The sequence below is a fragment of the Chiloscyllium punctatum genome, chromosome 11 (genome assembly GCF_047496795.1).
Source record: "Chiloscyllium punctatum isolate Juve2018m chromosome 11, sChiPun1.3, whole genome shotgun sequence".
NCBI classification, from domain to species: Eukaryota; Metazoa; Chordata; class Chondrichthyes; order Orectolobiformes; family Hemiscylliidae; genus Chiloscyllium; species Chiloscyllium punctatum.
The window spans coordinates 54,663,930-54,689,553 of record NC_092749.1 but is presented as its reverse complement, the minus strand read 5'-3'; the positions used below and the strand labels follow the sequence as shown (position 1 = coordinate 54,689,553).

Below are 25,624 nucleotides of genomic sequence, written 5' to 3'. Positions count from 1 at the left end.
TTTTCTCCCCACCCACAAATTCTAAAACAAACAATGTTACAAATGGATTGGTTTAGAATATTGGGGGGAAAAAATAGATGCAAGCCAGTGTGTCAATGCTCAATTAACACTTCATTCAAAATCAAAATAAAATCACTCACCACCATCAATAACAGACTTGCAACCAACTGCTACACCAATGCTAAATTTAAGTGTTTCCAAGCGGAACACAATTCGTGATGACAATCTACTGAAAGGATTGTTTTCACAATTTTAACAGAATTAGTACAAAATTTGCAAATTAGAGACTTTACCGAAAGCATAGTGTAAACATAAGTATATGGTTTAAACCTAGCATCAAGCATGGCTTATCATTTAAACATTTAAATATTTTGACAGGAGAAAGGGTTTCAAAGCATTAGAAGCTGGTATTATGCTTCAGGTTTAGTCTGCAGGATCTTTGAAAATACTCAGTAAACTTAAAGTAGCCAGTAATTCACAAGCTTTCCAAATGTAAACAATTACTTACATGGTGCTACATCTGTAACTACTTCCGTAAAGGGAGCAGAAAGAATTAGGACTTAAAGATCGCAGCAAAAGAAAATATGGGAAACTGGAACCTGATCCAATAAATAGTATATTTCTATCAAAATTTTAGATATGGTTTTGAGATTTATAAAATGCAACATATAAAAATGTTAAGTGCCAGTTTCCTAGAAATTCATGTAAATCCAAAGTTTTCATATTTAAGTTATCCAAATTAGTTTAGGCAGCTTCCTGACACATCCATTTCAGGTAATCTCAGACATGCATGGATTGGTCTGCATTCAAGAGGCTTAAAATTTCAAAAGATTATCAAAATAATAGTGGATGTCACAGGAGAAAAAAAAAAAAAAAGAGTTACAGCAAGATTTTCCTCCAAACTCTATCTTCTGTGTCATTACTGCACAAGTACTGCCAGCTTTTACCAAATACCTTATTTGTAAAATACCTTTACTCAAATGGAAGTGAAAACAAATCCATCCAGATCTTGTATCTTCTATCTAACTAGAAATAAAAAAAATTAGAAAAATCTACCCAATAACTGAAACATATATGCCTGCTCAAATAGGTGTATGCAGACAAACATCTTACACTCAGAAGAAAAACAATGGATCTTGGCAAATGCTGCCCAGAGATGGATTGTGAACAATTGCAAAAGTGAAATGAAGGAATTAAAAACAAACTAAGCAGTACAATTCACTGTTACAGTCCTTCACTTTTACTATGCACTCAACCTTCAATACACTAGGTTGATAATCTGCATCCTATAGATTTGCCCATCTTTTCCACCTCTACCACCCCCACCTCCTCCTCCTCCCCCCCCCCCACAAAAGAGAAACTCCCACAACAATTGTTCTTGCAGATTTCAATGTATTTTTTTTAAAAACATAAATCACTGGTCCAGAAGGACATCATTCCTCAAAAAGAGACAGAAACAAGTTATTGGCTGGGGTACAAATTCAAGACAGAGTGATAAAGCATTACTTACGAATACTGGTTATAATTAACTGGATTGATGCAAGAATTAACAGATCACTCTGCATCAAAAACATTTCTGCTATCTAAATTTAGAGCAATACAATAAATGTAATTTTCAAGCTAGAGAGGATAAAAAGGGTCACATTTTAACCACACCAAAGCAAATTACCCACATGTAATACCAATTATTAGGTTTAACATTCTGGATTTAATGGACTGCTTTTCACACTACTACCCTCTCCTAGTTTTATATAGCAGCAACTCAACTTGGTGGAGACAAGGAGTTTTACAAGTTGATGTAAAACTGTTACATCATTCTATATAAAAAGTGTTTATAGAAAAACCTAAGTTCGCAAAATGTTACAGCCTTTAATAATAATTAAATACATTTTCCGCTGACAGTCAGTGATGCACTATCCACATTGCTTGTCCCAAAGCTGTGAGAACAGATTCAAGTAGATTCTGATCAGCTGTCCATGAGTATGCTTTGGAATGTGCCATATATAAATCAAGGAGCAGTGGAACAAGTTCAATAACATTTGTTAGCCACCACTATTATTTTAGCTCAGTGCCAATCAATTCCAGTTGACAACCCCAATATTTTAATGTCAATAAAGTACCACGTCACTTTTAAAATTAGACTGGCTAAATTTACACAGCTGATTCATATTGTGTGTCTTTGCTTTTTGCAGAATTGCTGCAAGTCTCATTTCTTTGAGTCCTCATATTGGGATGCTCAGGAGATTCCCTGATGACCTCAAGAGAATGAGTGGATGGAGTTTCCAACTTTAAATCACTGGAGGACTTCTCACCATTACCGCAACACTGCTTTAAGGCACACTGAGTCTTGCATGGCAGTTCACAAAGGGAAATACGTGATTCAGAGTTTACTGAAGCAAATTCCGGCTGGATGGTTGTGGCATGGATTCCTTCATCATGGAAAAAGTCTTTAATACGTTTTGCTACATCCATGTAAGCAGTTGGATCACGACATTTAATATGGGCGGTTGCAATAATTCTACTACCAGCTAACTGCCAGACATGAAGCTCATGTACAGCTAGTACACCTTCCAAGTTGCGCAGCTTCTCATTTATTAACTCCATATCTATTTGTTTAGGGACTGTTTGTAACAGAATAAGAGCAGATTCCTTCAGAAGAGGATACGTTGTGTACAGCAAAATACATACCATAATACAACATAAAGTGGGATCCAAGAACAGCACCCAACATGGTCCAGCTTCTGGAATGTTTTTACTATTTTCAGATATGTTTGACTGTGTGCCATTTAGATGTTCTCGATCAACACAATGATCATGTAAACACTTATTAATGCATGGGCCATTGTCAGGACATGGGTTCCAAATGAAGTAAAATATCAGTGCATTTACCACCACTATGACAGAGCCCAGGGCATCTCCCAACACATGAAGGAAGACACCACGCATGTTCAGTTGCGATGCAGAGTCACCTACATCTCCAAATTCATCACGATGGTCATCAAGAACAGAAATTCCATTCAGTTGTAGACCTTCCATACTATTGTCCCTCAGTAGATCTATAGCAAAATAAGAACAGTATTAGACAAAAACATTGATATTCTTTAAATGTACAATATTCAAATTTTAAAATTTCACTTTCTAAATTTAGATTTTTGAGACGGGGGGGGGGGGGGGGGGGGGAGGAGACGGGGGGGGGGGGGGGGGGAGAAGAAGGAGACAGAGGGGGGGGGGGGAGGAGACAGGAGACAGAGGGGGGGGGGGGGGAGGAGGAGGGAGGAGACAGAGGGGGGAGAGGGGGGGGGGAAAAAAAAAAGAGTTCCAAACTTCCACAGATTTTTAAAAACCATTTCATGCCCAAAAAGGTTCGAGGGCAGGAGGTGCAGGAAGAGAAGAGGAGATGTGATTGAGGACATTATTGATAACAAAAGGGAGGAGAAATTACAGTCCTTGAAGTAGGAAGACTTACTTTGCAGCATTTCCCATTTACTAAAGTCTACTGTTGATTTTTTTCCTCCCCCCCTTCATTTCTATTCCTTTGGAAAGTAGCCCTCTTCCCCTTTTGGTATCTAAAATCCATTCCAACACTTATTTTAAACTCCTTTCACTGACTTTGTGATTTTATTAATTTACATGTTTCCTCATTTTGCAGATGTCAGCTTTACATAAAATTAGGAGAATTGGAATGTATATACACCACTCCTTTCAAAAAAGTAAATAATCTATTTTGGATACCAGTAGATTACCTGAATAGTGATAAACTGGGGAAGGGATGATGCAGAGATCCAAAAATGTGTGATGCACCAGTTACTAAAAGTAAGCATTCAGGTGCAGCTGGCAAAGAAGGCAGCAAATGGAAGATTTGTCTTCAAAAGAAAGTACTTAAGTACAGAAACAAGGATGTCTTGCTGCAGCTGTGCAAGGTATTAGGGAGATCAAAACTGGTGTTGTGTGCAGTTTTGGTCTCCTTATCTCAGCCTATTGAGATAGTGCACTAAAGGTTTACAAAAGCGATTCTGGGATGGCCAGACTGAAGTATGAAGAGACTCTATCAGTTAGGACTTTATTCTTTGGAATTTGGGGTAGGGGCAGGAGAATGAGAATGCAATCTCAGAAACTAAATTAAACTCTAACAGGTTTAGACAGGGCAGATGCAGAAAGGAGGCTCACAATGATGCAAAGTCCAGAACCAGGACTCACTTGCAGAAGTGGCAGGCCTATTTGCACAAAGTAGAGAAATTTCTTCACCCAGAGTGGTGAATCAGTGGAACTCTCTGCCACAGGAAGTTGATGAGCCAAAAAACATTGAAGACTTAAGAAATAATGTTGCTATAGTTCTTAGGACTAAACGGATAGTGGATAAAGAGTTATGATTGTACTGAACAGCAGAGCTGGCTCACTAAGCCAAATGGCCTACGTATTTCTATAAACACTCTACTGCATTCAATCATGATATTCAATAAATGTTCAAATTACAAAAAGGCTGTTAATTATGTCACTCATTAAATCCAAAAGGCACGAAGGAGCCATGTCACAAGACACTGTTGCATAAAAATATCTTGAACTCTCAAATTCAGACTTTCCTGACATACACTAGTCCACTTATCCCAGTCTGTGTTAAAGTTAGTCCCAACCTCCACAAAACTACATACTTATCAATCTCCACATTTAAACAGTCACTTTATCACAGCTAACAGATCGCTTATACACTATTCTGCATTCAAAACATTTTGAACAAAATTAACCTCATTAAGAGGGCTGTTTAAATTATTTTGATAGATTACAGCCTACATTTCATATTCCCAAGCAACGATTCCACTATCTGCTTTATCCCTGAAGTGATTTCAATCCTTTATGACAGATTTTCCTTCCCATCATTGCACACCCCCACCCCCAATGGACATTATTCTTTTTAAAATAGCTGCAGTTTTGATAAAAAAGGTACTTCTACAGCACTGTTAGATACAAGTTAGAGGAACAAACAATTTGGCCTTTCAATTATTTTCCTTTAATCAAGGAGATCAGGATGAATCTACATCTCTAGCCCATTTTATTTTGTACTTTTGGACAGAAAAGTTCGATTGATCTCAGACTTAAAAGCATCAACAGAGCTAGTAACCACTACTTTTGGGGCAGAGTTCCATACCCCTTACCACTAAACTCATTTCAAAAGAACATTGTCTACTCAGTTCTAACCAGAGACACCCAGATAATATTCTGCAAATTGAGTACAGCAAAAATTTACAAGATCAACATTTTCTTTCCCAGTTCTAAAGAACATGGCCTAACAGCAATGAAAGAACAATAATAAACACATTCATGTCAGTTGGGCACTTCATTTTAGATGCTACTGAGCTCAAGTGTTGATACAGTGCACAAATAAGGCACTTCGAACAGAACAGGCCCTTCAGCCGGTGGTGATGTTGTGCCGAGGATTAATCCTAATGTAAGACAAAATAACTTACCTATGCACCCCTCAATTCACTGCTGTCCATGTGCATGTCCAGCAGACGCTTAAATGTCCCTAATGACTCTGCTTCCACCACCACCGCTGGCAAAGCATTCCATGCATTCACAACTCTCTGCATAAAAGAACCTTCCTCTGACATCTCCTCTATACCTTCCTAACATCTTAAAACTATGACCCCTCGTCTCAGTCAATCCTGCCCTGGGGAAGTCTCTCTGGCTACTAACTCTATCCATGCCTCATTACCTTGCATACCTCAATCAGGTTACCTGTCTTCCTCCTCCTCTCCAGTGGCAAGCCTTCCAGTCCAGGCAGCATCCTGCTAAACCTTCTTTGCACCCTCTCCAAAGCCTCTGTATATTTCCTATAGTAGGGAGACCAGAACTGGACAATATTCCAACTATGGTCTCACCAGGGACTTCTACAGCTGTAGCAAAGCCTCGTGGCTCTTAAACTCGATTCCCCCCCCCCGCCGCTGTTAAAATGAAAGCCAAAACACCATATGCTTTCTTAACAACCCCATCCACTTGGGTGGCAACTTTGAGGGATCTATGTACTTGAACACCAAGATTCCTCTATTCCTCCACACTGCCAAGAATCTGGTCTTTAATCCTACATCCAGCATTCAAGTTAGACCTTCCAAAATGCATCACTCTGCATTCATCTAGGTTGAACTTCATCTACCATTTCTCAGCCCAGCTCTGCATCCTGTCTGTCACGCTGCAGCCTGCAATAGCCCTCGATAGTATCAACAGCACCTCCAACCTTTGTCTCATCTGCAAATTTATCAAGCTCCTCATCCAAGTAATTTATAAAACTACGAAGAGCAGAGGCTCAAGAACAGAGCCCTCCACTCACTGACCTCCAGACAGAATACTTTCCATCCACAACCACTCTTGGCTTTGTCAGCCAAGCGATTCGGAATCAGAATAGCCAAATCTCCCTGTATCCCATACCTCCTGACTTTAGGAGCGAGCCTACCATACAGAACCTTATCAAGTGCCTTGCTGAAGTGCGCACACACACACACAGGTTGAAGGTCAAGCAGTATTGTCACCAACTTGAAGAGCTCCATAAAGATTAGTTCAGCACAACCTGCCCCTCAAAGCCATGCAGACTGTCTTTAATCACACTATGCTTTTCCAAATGGTCATAAATCCTATCCCTCAATTCTTTCCAAAACCTTGTCGACCACAGATGCAAGACTGACTGGCCTGTAATTGGGAGAAAGGGAGGACTGCAGATGCTGGAGACCAGAGTTGAAAAGTGTGGTGCTGCCTGGCCTGGCCTGTAATTGCCAGGGATTTCCCGATTCCCTTTCTTGAAGAGGGAAACAACATTCGCTTCCTTCCAAGCCTCCTGTGCAAAGTGAGGAAGCAAAGATCTTCACCACCAGCTTAGCAACCTCCTTTATTCACTTCCCAGAGCACCTAGGATACATCTGGTCAGGCCCTGGGGACTGAATGTTCACCAAAAATTTACAACATATCAATTATTCTACTAGCTAAAGCATCTGTAGGAGTGGGATTTGGCTAGCACATAGCCAATGGTGACCCTCAGGATTGTGAGGATGGGAAATTCTATGATGGTAATGCCACCATTGTATACCAGAGGACAGGGGTAATGCGAAGGTCTGACACCACACATTACAAAAATCCATGTGAAAAATATTTCTATCCACTGAATCATAGGATGGTGTGTTGTAAACCAGTTAGTGCCAATGTTCTGCAAAGGTAATTCAGCTAATCCCACTCCCTTATGCCCTGAAAGAATTCTGGGGCAGGGGAACGTAACGGTCATCTCTGGAAAAGAAAGTTACTCAATTAGGTCCATTCCTCATACCGCACATTATGGATCAGCCAAACTACTGTAATTTCAAGTAGAACTGTAGAAAGCATTAATTGAATTACTTCAGTTGGGAATTATTCACCAGAACACAGGATAGGTGGGAAAGCAAGTAGTGAAGTAGATGCAAGGAAGTTATATGGAGATAGTTAAAGGTGAGTGGACAAAGATGTGGCAAATAGAATATAAATGTGGAAAAACATGAAACTATTTATTTTGGCCGGAAGAATAAGAACATACCTAAATGAGGAGACATCGCAGAGCTTGGAGATGCAGAGGAATCTGGGTGTCATGTATATGGATTGCAAAATGCTACTATGCATGCTCTGAGAAAATTAAACATGCTGGGCTTGTAACTGGTGGAGGTTGGAACATAAAAGACGACTGGATTGAAATGTATCAGACCCTGAGGGATGTTGACAAGGTAACCATTCCCATTTGAAGGGATCTAAAATGAGGGTTCACGGTTTTAAAAGAGAGCAGACTGTCCATAATAAATAGATGGATGTAAAAATCTTTTCCCACAGAGTAGCAAGGTTAGATCACATGGAATATAGGGAGAACTAACCATTGGATATGCAATGGACTCAAAAGGTAGAAAAGAGGGGCTGACAATGGAGGGTTGCTTTTTAGACTGGAGGCCTGTGACCAGTGGTGTGCCACAAGGATCAGTTCTGGGTCAATTGATTTTAATCATTTATTAAAAATTATTTGGATATTAGCATAGGAGGTATTGTTAGCAAGTTTGCAGATGACACCAAAATTCAAAAGGTGTAGAGGACATCAAAGAAGGGTACCTCAGTACAATGTGATCTTGATCAGACAGGCCAATGGGACCAAAGAGTGGCAGATGGAGTTTAATTTAGATAAATGTGAGATGCTGCATTTTGCAAATGCAAATCAGGGTAGGACTTACACATCTTAATGATAAGGTCCTAGGGAGTGTTGCTGAAGAGAGACCTTGAAGTGCAGGCTTATCGTTCCTTGAAAGTGGAGTCACAGATAGTGAAGTCAGCTTTTGATATGCTTGCTTTTGTCGGTCAGTGCACCGAGTACAAAGTGGGGAGGTCAAGTTGCAGTTGTAGAGGACATTGGTTAGGCCACTTTTAGAACACTGCATGCAATTCTGGCCTCCCTGCTAATAGAAAGGATGTTGTGAAACCTGAAAAGGTTACAGAAAGGATTCACAAGGATGTTGCCAGTGTTGGAGAGTTTGAGCTGTAGGAAGAGGCTGAATAGGCTGGGGCTATTTTCCCCTGGAGCATGAGAAGGGTGACCATATAATTGTTTATAAAACCATGAGGGGCATGGATAGAATGGAATAGCCAAGGTATTTTCCCCCAGCTTGTGTCCAAAACTAGGGACATAGGGTTAAAAAAGGGAAAAAAAAAAAAAGAGGAGAAAGATTTATATTAAAAAAAAAGTGACCCAAGGGACAACTTTTGCCATGCAGAGGCTGGTACATGTGAAATGAACTGCCAGAGGAAGTGGTGGGGGCTGGTACAATTACCACATTTAAGAAGCATTTAGATGGGTACATAAATAGGAAAGGTTTAGAGGGCTATGAGACAAATCCTGGCAAAAAGGAACTAGAAGATTAACTTAGGATATCTGGTTGTCGTGGACAAGTTAGATCAAACAGTCTTTTTCCATGCTACACAACTCTATGACTGACTCTACGAGTTAAGACTCTTTGAAATCAGTTTCCATCACCTTTTCAGGAAGAAGGTCTTTAAAATATTTTTAAAAGGCAGAGATGAATGGATTATTTGTAAGAAAAGTGGCAAAGCTTTAGGGGTAGGCAGGGATAGGAATTGGAGGTTACAATCAATCCTATCAGCCAGGGTCTTGAGATGATGAAGCATGTCCCTAAGTGCTGAACAACTAGTTCCTGATCCTTGTTCATATACTTGTATTATGAAAACTGTTTAATTGTTTAACATCTTCTGATTAGAGCCCAACTTCACATGCTAGATTTGTAAGCTGTGTCATCCTGTTAAATATACTCAAAGTCAAACCACAAACAGCACGTCTTAAGAGCTTGCAATAATACTATAATGATGTCTGTTTCTGTATGGATTCTGCTAATTTTGTAGCACTTCTGGAATAGAATTTGGGAACAAGTTCTGCAAGTTTCACAGGCAAATCTTTCGCATTTGGATTTTATTTATCAAATCAAAAATATGAAGAGTGACATACATTTCATAATTTGTTTGCAAAATCATATACAAATTGCCTCAAATGAAAAGTTTTATTAACAAAAAAAAAGTACATGTTGTAGCCCAAGGGAGAAAGGGTAGGTGACAACAAGATTGCAGTCATTTACCTACAAAACTAACTTGGTCTACACAAAATGCAACTGTTGTCATTAGGTTCTGGTTATGATTTGGGGACATTAAATAACTTGGTCATTCAGGGTATATCAAAAACAACAAAATTGACTGCATATATTTCAAGTATATTCTTGGAATCTGTTTATGATACAACAGTGTCATCAAAACGTTGTGCAGTAGTTCTTACTTCACCCTCTGAAAAGGTTAGTCCTTCAACTTAACATTCTAACCTAACAAAACCATCTTACAAAAATATATGGTATGACAGATTTCTATTTTGTCACCTGATAACATATTCAAAACAAAATATTCAACCAAATTAAAGAACAATCAAGTCTGGGAATTAGTGTTTCACTATTATTAATTTGATTAAAACTGAAATATTTAGGATGAAAGCTACAATCTCATGAATAATGCAGTACAATGGCACATCAAGATTAGGGCAAAGCTAACATTAGATGAGTTCAACTCAATATCTGAAGAACTGTTACATATGCTAGGTTCTCAAGCATTTGCAAGAAATATATGATACAGCCAAGCAAGCTGTTGAAACAAGTTACTTATAGTTCTATTTCTTCAAAAGACATTACAAAGATCATGCATCCACAAAAGGTTTCTTTTATCTTTAAAGAAGAAACCAGAGTAGAGATTAGAACTCTTTCAAACTGCAAATACTTCTCAATCAGGATTCAAGGATTTGAAAGAATGCAGAGTTCACTCTGCAGGATGCTTACAATGCTATGTACTAAAAAAAAACAGTGTAGGGAAATGTTACTGGAGCACAAACTTTGGCCAGGGATTAGCAAGTAGATATTTGCATTTTTCAAAACAGAAAGTTCATTAATTTGAAGCAGTGGATGATACAGACTGAGCAAGGGCAGTTTTGGATTTTTCTAGGCTGGAGAGTCTCCAATAACTAAGAATTAGAACCATCTTTAAATGATAAGTATGCTAGCTCCTTACTGAAAGGTGACGGATACATATTTTGTCCTTCTTCTGGACATATTCTTTACTTCACAAATTTAAATTTTTAAAAGCATGAATATTTCATATTACACTTGATCAGAAGATGCCAACTCAAATGATGGAATAAATGCATGCAACAGTTTTTAGACAAATCAAAACATACTGCTATAGTGGAGAATCCTGATTCTATGGAGAATCAAGTACAGTGATTACTGAAATTGTACACAGTGTAATAATACTGTGGCATAGTAATGTCCCAATCCCAACCAGGAGATCCGGATTCAAGTCCCACGTGCTCCAGAGGTTTCAGAATCAGAATTTCTTCAGTGGAAGAATGCCAGTTGGCATATCAAGTAAACACCTACCCTTCAAGAGAATCCCACCTAGACCTACCGCTATCCCTGTAACCCTGCATTTCCCCTTGACTAATGAAGCAAGCTTATATATTCCTAGATGGAAGAGGAAACCCACACAGACATGGTGGAAAATATGCAGAGGAAAACATGCAGACTATAGAGTCAGAGACTAGAATCAAACACAGATCCCCTGTGCTGTGTGAGGCAGGAGTGCTAACCACTGTGCCACCATGCTGCCCCTAGGTATCAACTTCTGACCAGGTTGATTCTAAAATATCTAAACCATAATGATTAGCAGTTCATGCTAACTTATTTCACTAGTTAAGCCACGTTGTACTTTATCTTCAACTTTCACTAATATTTCATATATCCTGTCTAAGATGACAGTTTGCTTTTAAAATCTCACATTTCAACAACCCTAGGTAGCTGGCTCCAGAGTTAGGCTTGCCTTGACTTTATTGAAGATTGTCAAAAGCACTATGAATTTTATGTACAAATCTCTCATGTTCAGTTTTCTGCTCTATTTTTGTTTAATTTCTTAAAAATGACAACCAACATCTCTAGGAACCTGGCAATTAATTCCACCCCCAAAACAAAAATAAAAAGATCAAAAATGCAATGTTTTAACAATGTTTTAAGTCTCGAGCTCCAACAGGTAAAATCTACTCAAGGGTAAAAGCCAGCATGTGACAATCAAAAAGGCGCAACATCTTCTGCGATAGAATAGGAACCCATTTTATGCACAAAACCTTTGCTAGTGTACTGCACAAGAATGGAGATAAGAATATGGTTTCACATTACCAAAAACATTTCAATAATGAATTTCAGAGTATAACGTACACATGAGAAGCTTGCACAAAACATTCATTTGGTTGGAGGACAACTACAGAGAAGCTAGCAGACATATGGGAGTATGGGTTCAAGAGAACAATAAGTGACCAAAAATGGAGTTGTCCAATGATAAAGGCTGCAAACAAAACCAATGAGAAAAACCTGTTGAAATGCTACAGCAGGTGAAGCACAAAAAAATAGGAACCAGATGGAGGTTTTTTTTTGATAAAGTAAGAGTTAAAAGTAGTGTTTAGGAATTATCAAGATGGCCTTCGACAAGTATATCAGACTAATTATATTTTAAAAAGGACAGCTTGTGGGATTAGAAGTAGTTAACAAAAGTTATGCAAGGGAAAAGGATGAGAATAGTGGTGAATGAGTGTTTTCAGACTGAGGGGAAATCCATTAGTGGTACTCCACAGGGCTCACCATTAACATACATCAGAAAGAGTAACATATTTAATAGCATGGACTTCAGTACGTAGCTTACCTTTTCAATTTTTTTTAAGGTAAAATAAACATTGGAAGTGTAGTAAACTGTGGAGAATAGACTGCCAAACATAAGCACAGCAGATGTACCCTTGAAACAGAAGTGTGAATGATGTATTTTGGTGTAAAGAATTCAAAGAGGCAATAAAAACGGAGAGGTTTTTTTTTGTCTGAGGTTTAATTTTGCGTTTTGTTGCTGGAGTTGTGTTCAATGCTAGGCAGTCTTTCAGAAGGACGTCAGTACCTTGGACAAAAGATTTACAAGAACAGTACCAGGAATTTGGGGGTTTCAGTTATGCAGAAAGGCTGGATACTGAAACTGGTTTTGATCTTTAGGGTGGAAAAGTACAAGGAAGGTACAAAAGGGGTTCAAAATCATGGAAGATTTTGGTACAGAAAAATGAGAAGCTCAGACAATCAGTAGGAACAGTACACATTTTAAAAAATTAATTTGCAAAAAGCACCGAAGGCCTGATGGATATCATAACCAGAATGTACTCCCTGAAAATGGTGGAAACAAAGTTTGATAATTTTTAAAACAAAAATTGGGTAAATACTTGAACACGTTTGTTGAGCTATGAAAGAAGCGAAAGGGGACAAGACTAATTGTATTGTTCTTTGAAGAACCTGGCACACAAACAATGGGTCTGATGCACCTTTCATTCTGTATTATTCTATAAATATAGAGTGGCAAGACAATGCAGTAAGAACAACAAGGTACAAGGCTCTTAAAAAAAAATGGGCCAACATCTCAGGAGAAACGCAAGCTAATAACACTAAAGTTTGAATGGGAACATGAACCCATGATAAATAACTTAATCACCACATACCAGCAGCTCTATTATTCAGAAGTGTACGCCACTGATCGATTACATTCTCAAAAAAAAAGAGACCTTGCACTTAAAATCAGATATTTAAAACAAATTTGCATTTTTCTCTTTTGTATCATGCGCAAAAGATTTCCAAGCACACAAAAAGTTTGAAATGTACAGTACAATCAATTGAAGCCAACTACATATTGCTTGTCTCAGACAAAGCAATTTTTAAAAAGTGACCAGTTAATTAATTTCTCAGCCATCAAAAAAAATGTTGACCAAATCCACTTTTTCCTTTATAGTGGCATGGAATATTTTAGCTAATGACATGAAGGGAAAATGGAAATAGAAGAATTCATTGACAGGGTGAAATAACATGATCAGAATGGACTTTGAAATAAATACTGACTGCAGCAACCTGTAAAATGGAGTTGTAAAATTGTACACAACAACTATTTTTTCCCACTACCGCCCTGAATCCACAAAACTAACTCAAAATACATGCAGCTTACATGTACAGTTATCCACTAATGTACATTTTTACCATTTACAGGTTCTCTTTTGTAATCAAAGTCAATACTTGTCCAATTTTAAACTAGTTAAATCAGAACATTAAGGCTTAATATCTTGCATTATACCCAATAGCAGACACTGCTGTCATACAAAGAGTTGGTGGCAGTGACAATATCAATGGTTTATCAATCTACACACTAGATTTATAACTGAAGGGCATTTGATTGGAGTTAATCTAAAATTCAATTATTAAATCTGGAATCAAATGCAAGTCTAATGAAACCAGGTCAATGATCAGAAAACAAAAATCTGGTGAAATATACAGTTAGACTGTGATTTGAAAATGAAGAATGCGCAGGATTATGGGAGAAAGCAAGGGATTAGACAAGAGAATCACTTATTGTTGCTGCACCAACTCTCCAATGAGCCAAATGGCCTCCTACTAAGCTGCAATAATTCTTTTGTTGTCCCATGTCAATCATAGATCTTTTAATTTTATCACTGCTCTATCATAATACCAGATGTGCTGTGAATCTTGCATTGGAGCAAAGCAAAATAGTTTCCAATTAAATTTTCTCTGACATGTAACTATCAAATTGGCACTGGAAATTTTGAATACATAGGCAATGGTTCGGACATGCTGAAAAGTATACAAATAGTTTATTCCGGGTTAAAGTCCCACCTGCCAGAGGCTGGTGTCACACTTAACAGGCTGATTTAAAAATATCTACAAATAGGTTGTGCACACCTCATCGCCACCGTCAACCGTGCTGTTAGGTGAAGCAGAATCCGACATAGTACTGGTTATTAGCTACAAGCCGGATACAGTACAAATCGAACCATTAGAAATTAACCTTTAAATTAAGGTTAGCTGGTTATTTGCGTGGCTTGAGGTCATCTCAGTCGTCGGCTGAAGCAAACAATACTGAAACAACGCCAGGTAATGCCACAGAAGTAAGATCGCCAGTGAAGCCCTAATAGGTTAAATGTGCTTCCTCCACTGGGAATTTTCGGGCCACAGCGGCCTCGAATTAAATAGAAGTGGCTTGCGGTGCGGGTTCAAATCTGTCATGACACTTTACTACAAGCAAACGGCGAGAGGACAGACAGAAACGAATGGCTCTTTCCCCACAAAGAACAGGTTTTGTTTTGTTGAGATTGCAGACCCCGTTCCCAAGGAGTTGGGCACTGGGACTGGCCCCAACATCTGACCAAAAAAAAAACACAAAAAAAAAGGTGTTAGCGTCTAGCGCTGACAAGGCGGGGAATCCCCGATCGCCACACGTACCGAATACATCCTGCTTGTCGGGGTTGACACCATTGATGGCGCTGCCGCTGACGAGGATGTTGATCTCCTCCTGGTCACGGACGCTCGTCCCGTTGCCGGACAGTTTCTCAGCCTCGGCCCTCTTCTTCTTGCGGAGCCAGTGGCCCCCGCTCTCCGAGCTGGAGTGAGAGTGTGAATGGGAGTGCGAGTGGCCGTGGGCCGCCCCACCGCCGGCGGCGCTGCCGCTGCCGTGGAACATACAGAGCCCCAGGAGGTTGACCAGGAGCCCGGCGGCGCCGACCCCGGTCACCACCAGCGCGTTGTGGATCTCCCGCGGCTCGCTGAAGCGCTCGATGGCCTCCAGCACGATGGTGAAGCAGAGCGCCGTCAGGAAGACGGCGTTGACCAGCGCTCCCATCACCTCGGCGCGGATCCAGCCGAACGTGTTCTTCGCGGTCGACTGGGTCTTGGCGGCGAAGCGCACGGCGATGAGGGCCACCACCAGGGCGATGACATCTGACAGCATGTGGAAGGAGTCGGACAGCATGGCCAGCGAGCTGGTCAGCCGGCTCACTACCACCTCCACCACGAAGAAGCCGAATGTCAACCATAACATGCACATCAGGCGCGCCCGGTTCGGCTCGCAGTCCATCTTCCCGCAGTCTGACAGCGAGCGACCGAGAGAGAGGGAAAAAAAAACAACCGTTCCAAGGAACAAAGGACCGTTTAACGTTTAAAATAACGGCTGGAATTTAAAACAAAATAAACAGGGTGGGGAGTGGAAGGAGAAGAGCTAAGCCGAAAGTTCTAGAGAATAAAAAAACAGACGTTCCATTGTCTCACCCAACCCGTAACTATGCAGACGCTTACAAAAAAAACTTTTGCACCCGGCAAGTTTTCCTTTCTGCGCACGGTATTTTTTTACTCTCTCCCTCTATTTCAACACGGGCCCATGTCTCCCCCTCCCCCACAAACCCACCAGACCCAGCCTGTGGCTGAGGCCGATTGGTTGTAGCTGTACAGTCTTTATGCTTATTCGTCAATTTCGGTGTCAATCATTTCCATCCCGCCCACTCTGCGCACTGCTCCACCGGGTTGGTTTTTAAAGGCTGGGTTAGTCTTCCCTTCCACCCATCCGTTGTGACGTTTGCTTCACTCATTGAGCGGAAAGCAAACCGCCAACCAATGAGAATGGACCTTGCCTCGTCTTTGGCATTACTCCGCCTTTGATTGGCTGCTCTTCTCGACTTCTTTATTTTTAATTGGCTAGCGACTATATCAATTAAATAGACGCTGGCCATCGCCATTGCACTCTCAGTGAGCGATGTTGATTGGTGTTTTTTGTCGGAAAGCAAGTACCTTGGAAATGATTGATAGATCATCCTATTTAATAGTTTCACACTTATCGGGAAGAAGCTTCAAATAGCAATCGAGAATACCTTATTTAGTATGACTCAGCATTAGTGGATAATAATATTTAAATAGTTTTAAACAAAACTCTTGATGGAACCGTATGCCTTAGTTTATGTGTACAATTTCTTTATTTTGATAATTTTACATTTTTAATTATTTTCTTAATTGTTAAGTAAAATACGACTTGAGCGCGGACCTGTTATTCCTACGTAAATAAACAGCAACTAATATTTTAGAACATAAAGACTAAACTTCTTTAATGCGCTTAAATGTTACTTGTTAGTTGTCAAATGCCACTGTACACTTAGTTCTGGGGTCATGTCCAAAACAAGAGCAAGGAGGCTGTGATGGAACGGTGTAAGATAGTAGTTAGGCTACGTCTGTGTGCAGTTCTGGTCGCCAGACTGTAGGAAGGAAACGTTACCATAGTCCTACCATCCTCAAATTAGGGGAGAAAGATTCGAAATGAGTAATCTCAGCCACTTTAAGAATTGAATCCACACAGTTGGCATCGCTTTTCATCATAAACAAACTATCCAGATAACTGACCCCCTTCTCATAAGGCTGTGATTGTACGGGAGGGTACAGGATAGATTCACAAGGATGTTGCCTGGGCTGAGCGATTGAGCTGTGAAAAGAGACTGGATAAATTAAATTGTTTTTCAGAGATTCTAAGGAGGGATCTAATTGAGATATGCAAAGTTCTGAAGTTCTACATAGGTAGAAACCAGGGGACACAGTTTTCAGGTAAGGAGCAGAAGATTTAAAGAGGATTTTAATACCCTTTTTCTTCAGAGAGTTGTAGTTATCTGGAACTCACGGTAGAGGCAGGAAGCCTCAAAATGTTTTAGAACTATGGAGATGAGCACTTAAAACAGCATAGCATACGGGCTAAATGCTGGAAATGGGATTGGAATAAATGGAGTTTTGATGACCGGCGTTGTCAGTTTGAGTAGAAATACTTGGTGTTGCAAAATCTCTGCGACAATTGGATATTGGCCAAATCACTAGTTCCCTATTTTGTGATTAAATGCCAAATTTAATTAAAGTTTCTCAAATATGCAGATTTCATTTGTCCAATTCGTTTAACAGGAGATATTTGAACGTGACATTCTCGCGGGGATTTTATTGACCTGAACTAACTAGCTCGCTTACTTGGTGATACTTAGTCATTTAAGGAACTTACAGCATTGTATCATTGTGCAACGTTTCCGTAAATCAAATTGACAAATCTTCCACTTTTACCAAACTAATTAGGGACTGAGGTTTTTTTTAAATGTTGAGAGGAAAGGTGAACGTTACGGTGGGGTGAAGTAGGAATGCTAAGATATACAGTATTGGGTACCCAGTAGTCCCTGGAGTTGAGTGCTACAGTCGGATGACGTGCTACCCAATTTACTTAGAGCTATACAGAGTGGCAAAGCTCTAGGCAAATCAGTGCAATAAACAGTTACTCCCGGGGGAAAACAGCCGACGTTTACGTGTTTAGAGGTCTGGGGGAACCGTCAGCCAGGGCATTGGTTTCATCTGAGCTCATTACCCTATAATGGTGGTATCAGTGCAATTCTGATCATTGTGATGGCTGCAAAACACTGCAGTCGTTGGTAAACCTCAGGAGCCGGTTACTTGAGTTTAGACCTCTAAAGTTTTTAGTGTGTTGAATGGATGGTGTGAAATAAATTATTCGAAAACCCTACACGCAGAACTCTTCACTAGGAATGCAGGAAAACACATTCATGGCGGATTATAACCTATGATGGTTCCTGTCAACAATCATTTCGTCTAATCAGCAAACTGAGGTCAGGCCAATAGGAAACTTGTTGAAAGATCTGTTACGAAACTTGAGAAATAATTTACAGGTCACGAGCGCCATTATGTTTGAGTCTAAGACATGGCATTGTGAAAACTGGCTTGAACGCAGGAAAATCGTGACTGCCTTTGATTTTAATCAGTGCCGAGTTCTATGAACGTTACCTTATCGTGGGTGGTGCCAGAGACTGACACAATAGCATAAGTCATTCCATCTTATTTGTTCTACTGCATTGTTCAAGACTTCCTACGACATAAACGCGCCTTTGTAATGGTACACTTTCCCAGGAAAACTTGGGACACATTTTCTTTGACTTCCCATCACTGCGCAATGTAGTTATAAGACATGCGCAGCACGGAAACAGACCCTTCGGTCCAACTCCTACATGCTTACCAGATATCCTAATTAATCTAGTCGCATTTTCCAGCAATTGGCCCATACCCCTCTAAACCCTTCCTATTGAGATTCAGATTCCTTTTAAATGTTGTAATTGTAGCAGCTCATTCCATACAAATACCACCCTCCAAAAAAGTTGCACCTTCGATCCCTTTTAAATCTTTCCCTTCTCACCTTTAAACCTATGCCCTCGAGTTTTGGACTCCCCTATCCTGGGGAAAAGTTTTTTGTCTATTTACCCTATCCAAGCTTCCCCCCTATCCAAGCTTCCCCCCTCCCCATGATTTCATAAACCTTTGTAAGGTCACCCCTCAGCCTCTGCTCCAGGGAAAATAACCCCAGCATTTTCAGCCTCTCCCTACATCTCAAACCCTCCAACCCTGGCAACATTCTCGTAAATCTTTGAGATGACAAATTAGGAAATTAAATTTCATTGAAAACATGATTTCCTTAATTGGTGGAAGAGTGGCACAAATTGTAATTGGAACCCCTGTACATGTCCCATATCCCTAAATACCTAGTTTAACCAAAAAAAGCTATCTCTGAGATAAAACTAACAACTGATCTGGCATCAGGAGAGATGTTAGGAGTGTTTCCTAACATCTCTACTGAATGGTCTGTTACTGGTTCTCAGATTATGCCCCCTATTTCTAGAATCCTCAACCAGTTGAGAGTTTGTATTCCAAGATATGAGGATAAATGTAAAGGATTCAGCTTTTTTGATCAGTTGAGAAAAGTGAACAGAATCACATGGAATCTCCAGCAGAGAAACAAGCCACTTTCCCATCTCCTCTATACTGGTGTTCATACTTTGCTTAGTCTCTGCTCACACTTTTTCTCTATTCACCAAACCTTCCTGAAATATATTGCTATTATCTTCATCTGACAGTGATTTTCACACTTGCATCACCATGTGTGTAAAGACATTTTGTTGAGTGGGTGCAGAAAATATTTGCAAGGATGTTGCCAGGATTGGAGGGTTTGAGCTATCGGGGGAGGTTGAACAGGCTGTGGCTTTTTTCCCTAAAGTGTATGAGGCTAAGGGGTGACCTTATAGAGGTTTATAAAATCATGAGAGGAATGGATAGAGAGAATAGTGATGGTATTTTTCCTAGCTTGTGGGAGTCCAAAACTAGAGAGCATAGGTTTAAGGTGAGAGTAAGACAATTGAAAAAGGACCCAAGGGGTAACTTTTTCACCCAGAAGGTATGTGTATGGAACAAGCTAGCAGAGGAAGTGATGGAGGTGGGTACAATTGTTTAAAAGGCATTGGGATGGTATATGAACAAGAGGGTTTAGAAGGAAGGAGGCCAAATGCTGGCAAATGGGACTAGGTCAGATCTGGATGTCTGGTCAACATGGACAAGTTGGACTGAAGGGTCTATTTTTATGCTGAATGACTATTTATTTAATTTGGTACTAGCTGTCTTATTTATGTGTGAGTGGTGCTGGTAGTTGAGAATATAATGTTTACATTTTAAGAGGTTTTTGAAGAAACCTAGGTAAATTGTTTGCAGCCATATTCACATTGGAGAAGCCATATTTAGCACACTATCAAGATTAAAAGAAGAAACATGAGATAAATTAAGAAGTAATGTTGAAACAATGCTAAGTCTCTTATATGAGAAAGAATACTGATTGATAGAGTCATAGTCATAGAGTTGTAGAGATGTACAGCATGGAAACAGATCCCTCGGTCCAACTCGTCCATGCCGACCAGATATCCTATACTAATCTAGTAACATTTGCCAGCATTTGGCCCACATCCCTATAAACTGTTCCTATTCATGTATCCATCCTTTTAAATATTGTAATTGTACCATCCTCCACCACTTCCTCTGGCAGATCATTCCATACTTGCACCATCCTCTGCATGAAAAAGTTGTCCCTTAGATCCCTTTAAAATTTTCTCCCTCTCACCATAAACCTATGCCATCTAGTTCAAGAACAAGGAAACATGATGATACATTAGCAGGCTGTGCAACAAATTTTCAATTCATCACAGCAGTTGGGAGAAATGATGACTGCAGAGCTTACAAGAGTTTAATGTTGTGTGCACCAATGATCATGTTTGTATAAAAGTAAATTGCATAAAAAAGTGCAACGTTGCAAAGAGCAAATAGTTTCTGGGGTTATAAGTAAGGAAAAGACCATTTCTCAGTCAACAGGCTTTTGTTTCTTTTTGAGGATTATGAGAGTGATTGCCCAAATGAATCTCATATATTGGCACTGTTTTCACTTTATTACCTTTTGCTGAGAATTAAATTAAGGGTTACCACAAAAGCAAAAACAGAAAAAATTAGACAGGCAAACAAAAGAAAATATCATTTAACTTAAATAGAATTATTCTAGATGGACAATTTAAAGGGCAAGTAATCCTTGCAAAATTAGTTGGGGTAACCTCTGGTTAAGAACTGGATTTAAGAGAAGTACCATTAGAAATTATCACATGCAATTTATATCCTGATGGCTTTCTGATCAGTCGTGTTTTCATGTCATCTTTGCATACTTCTTTTTTAAATAGATGCAACAGGAGGTTGTTAAATTGAATTCAATAAAATGGATAAAATGATGAAAGCTGATGGACTGTCATTTACAAAAACAACTGTTTTTCTCATATCTTTCAGAGAAAGGAACATATCACCCAGCTGGTCATGCTCACATGTGACTCAAATGCCAAGATAAATGGTTAACTGCTTGCCTTTAAGGAATACTGTGCTTTTGTGTTGTTTATATTGCAATACTTATGTTTAAATTTGAGAATTCAGGCTAATGCTGTGGACCATATCACACACCAGGCAACCTTCAAGAACAAACTAAGTAGGAAGCAATAGTAGATACATATTTGACATTTTCCTGGATGTATTTATTCAGCCACAGTGGAAACATGACATAAAGAAAAACATGTAGAGCCTTCCCTCAGGAAATAACATGAATGAATTCATCACCTGTTTGGTATTTTCTTTCTCTATGCTTTCCACTCTTAAGATGGCATTTGCACACATTAATTTATGTACAAAATGGAAGGCTGGCTGTTGTAAAAAGTCAGGTTATGTGCAAAGTTAAATCATGTTATATGTATTAAAATTACCCTTCCCAATCCTGAAGTTTTAACCCCTCAACTTACTGCCTTGACATTTTGAGTTTACTTTATCATGTCAAATTGCTTATTAATGCAGTTAAATAAAATGAAAATATTGCAGATGCTCTAAATCTGAAACAAAAACAGAAAATGTTGGAGAAACTCAGCAGGTCTGATGGCATCTATGGAGAGAGAAATACAGTTAATGTTTCATGTCTGATATAGCTTATCTTTACTCTTGAAGTGTTAAGAGTTAGGGTTAACCCTATCAAGTTCAAAATGTTAGCTTCTGATTTCTCTCCATTGATGCTGCCAGACCTGCTCAGTTTATTCAGCATTTTCAGTTTTTATTGCAGTTGGTCAGTTGGCTGGACGGCTGGTTTACGAAGCCAACAGCGTGAGTTCAATTCTCATACTGAAGTCACCATATAGCCCCGTCTTGCCTGAGGTGTGGTGACCCTCAGGTTAAACCACCACCAGCCATCTCTCTCTAATGAGAGTGCAACCTTATGGTCCTCTGGGACAATGGTAAATATATTTTGTGATCATTTGGGAACAAATGTTTTCCCATCCTACATATCCACTTCCAAGTTAGCTACCACACAGTTGTGTATTCTGTTACTCATCAGTCAGGGAATGCTGTTTCAGTCTCAGCAGAATCAAATTTGTTTGTTTTAGTGGAGGTCTTTTCGATAGATTAATTTTTTCCACCTTCTGAGCATGTGCAACATAATTATGTAATAAAAGATAGTGGAGTGTGGGTGGAAAAATCAAATCAGTGCATATAGCCTGTTATATCTACCAATGAGTGATCCTGAATTCACTGTTGAGAAATGTTAATCAAGGTTCATTGTAATAAACTATGGTCTTTATCCACATTTACTCATTTTAGTCTTTGATATACTTATCTTGGGATCTCCTTTGGCAGCCTTCCATTTTGTGAGACAATGGTGTGTGCTGTAAAGTCTTTGTTAAATATTACCTGATGTGGCTTTGTAGCCCCACTGTGGCTTGTCACTGACTGCAGTGGACTGAGAACGGGTAGAATTTGTTGTTATCCCCTCTCAAACATCTGAAATTCTGTTTCTTCTTATCCCTAATACCTTTCCAGAGAACCAACCAGGTCATGGCTGTCCCCTAGTTATGAGCAGTGTCTGCCATATTCATGACTTGCTTACAGATGCTCTTGGAGTAGAGAAATAAAGAGCCAACTAGCTCATGACTCACCAGCCAATGCACCATTGAGAAAGTCTTTGGACCTATAATTGCTGAACATCTGATGAATGTGGCCAAACCAGCACAGGCATTGTTTGTTTAGCACTGATGGAATTAGCATACTTCAGGACCTTTTGAGTAGGTGACCACATCCTGTCATAAAATGGCAAAGCTATGTTTTAGACAACAAAGATTGAAAATATTCAGTCTTCTTCTTGATTAGTATGTGTTGTCCAAGTCTCAGAGCTGAAGAGGAGTTCACTGAGGACACAAGGTCAATGTTTGGTGCTCCCAGTCAAATTATTTTTCGACATTCTTTTACTTAGTTGAGCTACAGATTTTTGCAATACGCATTTTAACTTCAACATCAAGTAACAATTTGCTGGTGACTGTGGAATCTAGATAATGTGAAGCTGTCAACAGGCTCCTGCTGATAAATGGTCAAACTATGAGAGAGCCTGTACAATTTCCAACCAAAGCTGTTCATCCATACACATACTAATGCAGCATCATTGATAGAAAACAACTCCCTGGTGAGAACTTGGAGTACTTTTGCTTTGAATCTCAGGCGAGCAAGACTGAACAGTTTTCTGTCAGATCTGAAATGCAGACAGACACTTAGGCAGATGATTGAAAGGCATATGACAGTGAATAATAAGCTAAAGGATGTTCTTGACATAATGTAGCCATGTTTGACCACACTATGATATTTAAAAGGTCTCACTGATACTGTGTCAAATCTGACCTTGCCCATTGTCTTCTTATGGAAAGAGAAGATCACACCAAGCAGCTTCAGTGGCTGCCAATTTTCTCAAGAAGCTTAAATAGACCATCTCTGCTCATCTAGTCAAAAATGTTTGTAATAATGATAATAGGGCTGAGTCAGTCTAGCTTTGTCAAGGGGAAATCATGCATAACAAATCTGTTCAAATTTTCTCAGGGGCTAATGGGAGCCAGTGGACATAGAGCCATACAGCATGGAAACAGACCCTTCGGTCCAACTTGTCCATGTCAACCAAGTTTCCCAAACTAAACTAGTCCCACTTGCCTATGTTTGGCCCATATTCCTGCAAACCTTTCCTATTCATGTACCTGTCCAAATGATTTTTAAATGTTGTAAGTGTACCTGCATTCATCACTTCCTCTGGCAGTTCGTTCTACATAAGAACCACCCTCTGTGTTTAAAAAAAAAGTTGTCCCTCATGTCCTTTTTAAATTTTTCTCCTCTCACCTTAAAAATATGCCCCCCAGTTTTGAACTCCACTACCCTAGGGAAAAAACACTTGCTATTCACCTTATCTATGCGCGTCATGACTTTACAAACCTTTACAAGGTCACCCCTCAACCTGCCATGTTCAAATGAAAAACGATCCCAGATATCCAATCAAGTTTTACAACTCAAACCCTCCATTCCTGGTAACATCCCAGTAAATCTTTCTAAACCCTCTCCAATTTAATAATATCCTTCCTAAAACAGAATGACCAGAACTGTACACAGTACTCCAGAAGAGACCTCACCAACATTCTGTACAGCCACAACATGATGTCCCAACTCTTATACTCAATTTGATCAGAGTAATAAAGGTAAGTGTACAAAATGCCTGCTTAATCACCCTGTTCATCTGTGACACAGCTTTCAAACAACTATAGACCTGAACCCCTAGGTCTCTCTGTTCTACAAAACTACCCAGGACCCTACCATTAACTGTATAAGTCCTGCCCTTGTTTGTTTTACCAAAATACAATACCTTGCATTTATCAAAATGAAACTCTATTCCTCATCCCACTGGCCCAATTGATCAAGATCCCTTTGTAATCTTCAATGTCCACAATACCACAAGTTTAGTGTTATCCACAAATGTATTAATCATGCCTCCTCAATTCTCATCCAAATCGTTTATATGACTGACTGATCTATTCGGATTTCCGAAAGGCCTTTGACAAGGTGCCACACAGGAGCCTGCTAAGCAAGACAGCCCATGATGTTAGGGATAAGGTACTGGCATGGACAGAGGATTGGCTGACTGGCAGAACACAGAGAGTGGGGATAAAAGGGGAGTTTTCAGGACAGCAGCCAGTGACTAATTGTCAAGGGGTTCAAAGGTTACAGGGAGAAAGTGGGAGCATGAATCAGCTATGATTGAATGGCAGAGCAGGCTCAATGGGCCAAATGGCCTAATTTCTGCTCGTATGCTTTATGGTCTTATGGATGTTAAACCCATAGTGGAAGAGCTCAGCAAAGCTATTGACTGGATCATTATTGACAAAGTTTTGGCTAATTGTGGTATACCAAGAATCTTCAAGTGCAGGAAACTGCTACAACTGCAACAAACACATAAACTTCTTAACCTCTGCTGAAGGAACAGGGCATGGTCCCAGAATGTACTTGATGCAAAAATTCTGTACAAGACAAGAGTGACCACAATAACTATCTTATTATCTTGCTATTGAGAATCACAGGAAAACAATCTGCCTTTGTTATACTTACCAGATTAAAGATCCTTGATGAAAGCACCAATCCTGAACCTCAGTCTGGCAACTGCAAACAAACGTCATGAACAAAGGAGATCACTGTATTTTTTAAAATGTTGCCTTAGAACATAAACCAAAAGATATAGGAGCACAATTAGACCATTCTGCCTATTGAGTTTGATTCACAATTTGATTATGGTTGATAAGGTTCTCAACGCCATTCTTCTGCTTTCTTCCCATAACTTTTGATCCTCTTACAAATCAAGAACCTATCCATCTCTGTCTTAAATACATTCAATGACCCGGCCTCCACAGCCTTTCTGTGGCAATCGGTTCCACAGATTCACTACCTTCTGT

At 39.6% G+C, this 25,624-nt stretch overlaps 1 protein-coding gene across 1 annotated transcript; it reads right to left on the bottom strand.

Annotated features, from left to right (window-relative positions):
- Positions 1-1,372: 1,372 nt before the first annotated feature.
- slc30a1a (solute carrier family 30 member 1a) lies at positions 1,373-15,859 on the bottom strand. The gene is made up of 2 exons (XM_072580838.1): positions 14,901-15,859; positions 1,373-3,056 (listed from the first exon to the last, which is right to left on the bottom strand). Exons 1-2 carry the CDS (start codon positions 15,529-15,531, stop codon positions 2,152-2,154), a joined length of 1,536 nt encoding a protein of 511 aa, XP_072436939.1. The 5' UTR covers positions 15,532-15,859; the 3' UTR covers positions 1,373-2,151.
- Positions 15,860-25,624: the final 9,765 nt, after the last annotated feature.